General features: G+C 46.5%; 1 protein-coding gene across 1 annotated transcript; it reads left to right on the top strand.

Annotated features, from left to right (window-relative positions):
• Positions 1 to 273: 273 nt before the first annotated feature.
• LOC125344790 (testis-specific Y-encoded protein 9-like) lies at positions 274 to 5,124 on the top strand. Its single transcript, XM_048337124.1, has 7 exons — positions 274 to 318; positions 1,105 to 1,272; positions 1,831 to 1,908; positions 2,031 to 2,142; positions 2,232 to 2,377; positions 2,500 to 2,568; positions 5,074 to 5,124. Exons 1-7 carry the CDS (start codon positions 274 to 276, stop codon positions 5,122 to 5,124), a joined length of 669 nt encoding a protein of 222 aa, XP_048193081.1.
• The last annotated feature ends 506 nt before the right edge of the window (positions 5,125 to 5,630 follow it).

Genomic DNA, 5,630 nt, shown 5'->3' with positions numbered 1-5,630 from the left:
CATCCGGGCCAGGCTTCCGGGGTAGCTAGGATTACAGGCGGACCCACCGCACCTGGCACCCCTTCAACTTCCGCCTCTGGAGGAATGACGCGGAACTAGGTGCCATCCGTGTCTTGGCTGGGAGCCCGACCCAGGCGGAAGTAGCTAATTGCTTTCCGGTGCAGGGCGCTTGTCCCGCCCCCATCACAGTCCGTGGTTGGGCGGTTCCCCGAGGCCGAGCTGCTTTGTGGCTCTCTGCAGGAGCAAGCTTGGGGTGAGGACGAGCAGGACGACATGGCGAGTAGACAGGAATGTGGGACTCCTCCACCTGCGGAAGAGGTAATCTAGGGGGCGCTTCCTGTGGGGAGGCGGCGGGCCAGTGGTGAGAGAATATTGGCAATGGGAATGGAGGAGGGGGAGGGAGCCGAGTTCCGGGGAGGGGAGGCCTAGCCTAGAGGATAGAGGAGGACAGGGGGCAAAAGCTCGTGGCAGGCAAGAAGAGAAAGCCCTTGGCACCCAGGGTAGGGTTATGGGTGCAGAGCAGGCCAAGAAGGAAGTGACCATGCCAGGATGAGGGGGGGCATGTGCTACGAGAGAAGGGGAGTAGGCTCGTGGGGTGGAAGAGAGGGAGGTAAGCAGAACAATGGCTCACGGGGAGGGGAGATGGTTTCCCGGGATGGCACACAGGGAGGGAGAAGCAAGGGCACTGGAAAAGGAGGCAGAATAGGCAGAAGGGAAGGAGAGTGGGCAAGTCCCACGGGTAGAGGAGAGGTTGCCCTCGGGAATGGGAAAGCACAGACTGCGCGGGAAGGCAATGCACGGCAAACTGCTGCATTGCTAACGCCTTCTGAGAACCTGCGTGCTGCTCATGGAGGTCCAGTTGGGCCAGGCTAAGGATCCCTGTGAAAGGTACAGGCACGTGGAGACTACATGGAGCACTGGAGAGTCGGCTGTGCTGCCACTGTTGGACAGCAAGGCTGTGGGGCCGGTGCAGCAGGAGAATAAAATGGCTGAGTAGGAGACAAAAAAGCTGGTGGGGGTGATTTAGAGGCACCTTTCAGACAATTTGTATCACAAGCACGGAGGAAGCAATGGTTAGCCAACGGTAAACCTATTTCTCAACAGCCACCACTGAAGGAATTGCAGGCTCTTCAGTTAGATCTGGGACCAGTGAATAACCAAGCCACCAAGGCTCATGAACGCCTAAAACAGAATCTGAGCAAGAGGCAAAAGACTCTCCTGGATTCCAGAAGCAGCAACATCCGGGGCATCCCTGGCTTCTGGGCCCAAACTGTATCCTTAGGCATCTTACTTGTTACTGCCTTGCAGCCTGTGTTTTCGAGTAGTGGACCTTTTATGAGGCATTTGCATGCACAGGATCTGGAACATCACACTGCTAGGGTCCCTAGAGAAGAGGACTATGGATAATGTAGGCTAGAGATTGGTATAGGCAGGAGTTGTAGGGACAATGAGTCATAGAAACAATGAGTAGCACAAGGAAGTTGCCACATAGGCTGCTAATTGGAGAAGAGTTTTGTAATGGTGCTATGGGAAAGGGGTGTGAGTTATGCCACGGTCAGAAAGAGGTGGGAAAGAAGACATTTAGACAAAGAGATTGTAAAATCTGGTCCCCATCACTCAGAGAACAGAATACAACAGAGCTCACTTCAGGTCGTCTTCAATTTGCAAATCCTAAGCTTACCTTATTATTTAGGATATTCCTTGGCCTAGAATAAGATGGAGATTGGAGTACCTAGGAAGACACTAGCCTCACACATCACTTGCTGCTTTCAATGCAAGTGGTTATACCTAGCACATCCACAGCATCTGAAGGCTCCTTGACCCAGGCAGTTTGTGAACCATCCCCAGCTGTCAGCAATGATCAGTGACCAAGATGAAGACATGCTTAGCTACATGATCAATTTGGAAGTGAGTACCCAAGGCATTTATCTTGGTGGGCTATACAGTGTCACGAACAGAACTCACTTCCAAACAGGAACTTGCCGGTTACCTGTAAAGGGCTTTTAGCTTTCTACCTTTTCTTCTGGTAGGTACAAGAACTCAGGCATCCCAAGAGTTCCTGCAAAATCACCTTTTACTTTAGAAATAACCCATACTTCCAGAATGCAGTGGTTGTTAAGGAATTCGTCGTGGATATCACTGGTAAGAATTTGCTCACAGTGTGTTTTTTGGAGTTTGTGAATTGATAATGGCCAACAGGACTTGGATTCTCTTATCATGTCTTCTTGCAGGATATAGGTTGTGCCATTCCACTCCCATTCTGTGGCGTCAGTATTATAAAATTGAAGCTGACAGTCACAGAAACCACAACAAGAGCCCAAACTTCTTCAACTGGTTTACAGACCACAATTTTGCAGGCTCAAACAGGATCACTGAGGTACTACAAAAGGCCAAAGCAAGCCATCTGTGACGTTGGTTGGTTCACTGGCTTGCTGAGTGCTGAGTGTGAACCTTGAGCTAATTGCCTTACCTACTTACCTTACCTACTTACTTTACCAGATCATCAGAAAAGACCTGTGGCTCAATCCATTGCACTACTACAAGATGATGAAAGCACATGAAGAGGGGGTAAAGAAGAAGGATATATAGGTGGGTAGCTAGTACATGCTGTCCATCTTGTCAGGTACCTAAATGCTAACTTCACACCTGTACATTTGAGGCTTGTGACTAAAAGAGGATGGCCAAACGCAGTTCCTCCAGGGCCTCTGGAAGAGACAACAAATTGGAAGGACAGCTGTGCAAAACTGGTTAAGGCTGAACTAATTCTGCTGAAGCATGGGTAACGTACAGAGACACTCAGGTAGATGCCAAGCTGAATCTTTAATACCCTGTCCTTCTCAGAGTTCCAAGAGAAGTAAACCCATTTCTTACCCTCTTCCCATCTCCTAAGTTTTGGCTCTCCCAAATTTATTTCCACCATTGTCTGAATAATTTTGCTTGTGGTAAATCATGACTTGTGAGATTTCTTGTGTAATCCTCGACATGATAGTGGGGAAGGGGTGATAGAGAATGGACTTTACCTCATGGACTGGAGACTTGAGATCAGAAGATCTAGAGTTAGAAGGGAGTTATTGTGTCTTAGCCAGCATCCAGAAGTATCAAAACAACTTTATATTATATACTTGTAATCAGTATGTATTTTTCGTGTTCCTTAGGGTAATTCTGGACTTTGACTGGAAGATGATGGAGCATCCAACTTTACCTAAATTCATTGGGACATGTGTTCATCACAAGCACTACTTCAGAATTAGGAGACAAGCTAGGTCAACACAGAAAAACCCTGGAACTCACTTCAGGTACTAAGACAGGATGCAGAGGGCCAGACAGGTGATAAAATGTGAATTGATAATTCGGGACAAATCCACACGGTCATATGTGTCTGACTCTGTGCAAATATATGTAGGATTTGAATGGGAAAATAAACAACTCGGTTCTGATTGTGAGTTTGCAATGATTGTTTCTAAAAGTCAGTTGGAGAGTCTGCCTCTACAGTTTAATGAGAGGAGGGAGACATATCTCCAGCTGAAGCTCAGCATTAGAACACTTTTCCCCTTTTAGGAAAGAATTGGCAAGGTTGGTGACAGTAGTTAAGGAGGGTGGAGGTTGTTGACATTGGAGAGACATTTCAGGCTAGGCCCCGAATTCTGCCTATTGCACTTGAACCTAAAATCAACATTGCTTATGTGAAGTTATGCCAATTGCTCCACCTCAATGTTATCTGTAGAGGTTCTCCCATAGTTGGATAGTATGGTCCAGAAGCTTAGCCTCCTTCCCCACTCTCCATTCTCTCTACTGTCTGAAATACACATGTACGTCCTGAAACATTTCAGGGCTACATAGAGCACTGTCCCTGTTTCCTTCATGGCATCAACAGCCTCTGGAGTTATTCAGATCTTCAATGAAGATTTGTATTATCATTTCAGAAATAAGTAAGAACTGCAAACAATGCCTTGTATACCTGTGAGGAGTAAGAATGACCTAGGTGAGACAGGCAAGAGTGGATAGGGGAACAGGCAGTATGGGTGTAATGGCAATAAAGAGTAAGGCTATAAAGGTTTGTGTTTGTCTCTTTCCCAATACCAGTCTCCTTACTCACGCTGGCCATGCTTCCTCATGCCAGCCATGTTACATTACAGTGTCCCTGTGCTCATATCTATTCTTTCTGTCATATGGCCTGATACCTCCTGTTTCTGAGATCAACAGGCTGGTCATGTTCCACCTCTGGCTTCTTCCCCACCTCACTGTTTCATTCCTTTTTCTGTTTTCTTCCCTACTTTAGTAGTGCTGTGGCACCCTGGTGATCTCAGATGGGTGTTCAGATCAGGGGATGCTTTAGATCCGGTACCCCAACTGTTAAGGTATGAACACCAACCTCATTAGTGATGATTCACAGAGAGACCCGAGATCAGAATTTCAGTCTCCATGAGTGCTTCCAAGAGAACTTGTGAAGATTGTATCGATGGTATAAAATGCTATAGGTACATGGTGTCTACATTCTCAGACTCCCAGAAGAAACTGTAGAATAATACCAGAAACAAACTACAAGGTGAAGGAAGTAGTGATAGTAGGATCACATTCCCTACCAAACCAAATGACCTTTCAAAGCACACTTTGTGGCTGGGGAAACACTTGTTGTCCATGACAAAGAGCTGATTCTCTAGGCATCACTAATCTCTGGAAGTTTGTAACGGTGGCAAAAGGTAAATGTAGAATCATTGTCCTGGAGTGATGGACCTAATATTCTGCTTTCCAGGCTGGCAAGGTAGCAAAAGAAAATTTTCCTAGTTATTCTGAGAAAACCTGCATGCTTGGATGCAGCATTAACCTCTAGATGTGACCCTGTACAAAATTCACTCATTCCCTGAGGTTTTGCGAGCCAGTGAGGATGGCCAAGGAGATTTCCCTACTCACAGATGCTATAAGAGAGTCTGCAAATACTCTTCAGAGGAAGGATAGTATGTCAGGAGTATCGCGGGATAATTGGGAACTGTACCCTTCCCACTCTAGTGCTCTTCGGCTTTGGCTCTTATTCAGATACAGAGACATCTCTAATATACTCTCTGTTGGCCTTAGGAAGAAAATGAATCCCCTATGAATCCAGATGCTTACCAGGACTTCCTGTGATGGCTCTGCACAGGGGCGCAAAGTGTGTTCTGCTCCTACATCATGGCTGGACATATTTATCCCTGTGGGTAATACAAGGATACTGTGAAATTAGCCTAGGGTCACACTGTGCCACAGAGACATAACCTGGTCACACATTTTTAAATGTTTATTATAGCCAACATACTTAGGAACTCATGTATTGCAGTTGACACTAGCAGTGGGCAATGTGACCCCCAGACTTGACCACCTTGCTTTGATGAACTGGTGTGAATTCGTTAGGTCTTCTGGCTAAGCGTACTATTTGTCCTTGCAATTCGCCCCATAGGACACATGTGCATCCAATATATGCTCTTAATGAGGGTTTGTTGTGGCTCTTCCTTATCTGCTTTGCTAACAGAACCTTCATCACTGCACTTACTGCATATGGTAGGGGCCAGTAAGACCCACACAAGTTTTTGTTTCCATGTTTTTCTTATAATGGCCTGATCTCATCTTGCGATCTTTGGAGACACCTCATCTTCCTT

Source organism: Perognathus longimembris, unplaced genomic scaffold (assembly GCF_023159225.1).
Source record: "Perognathus longimembris pacificus isolate PPM17 unplaced genomic scaffold, ASM2315922v1 HiC_scaffold_4287, whole genome shotgun sequence".
NCBI classification, from domain to species: Eukaryota; Metazoa; Chordata; class Mammalia; order Rodentia; family Heteromyidae; genus Perognathus; species Perognathus longimembris.
This window is presented reverse-complemented; position numbering and strand designations above follow the sequence as displayed.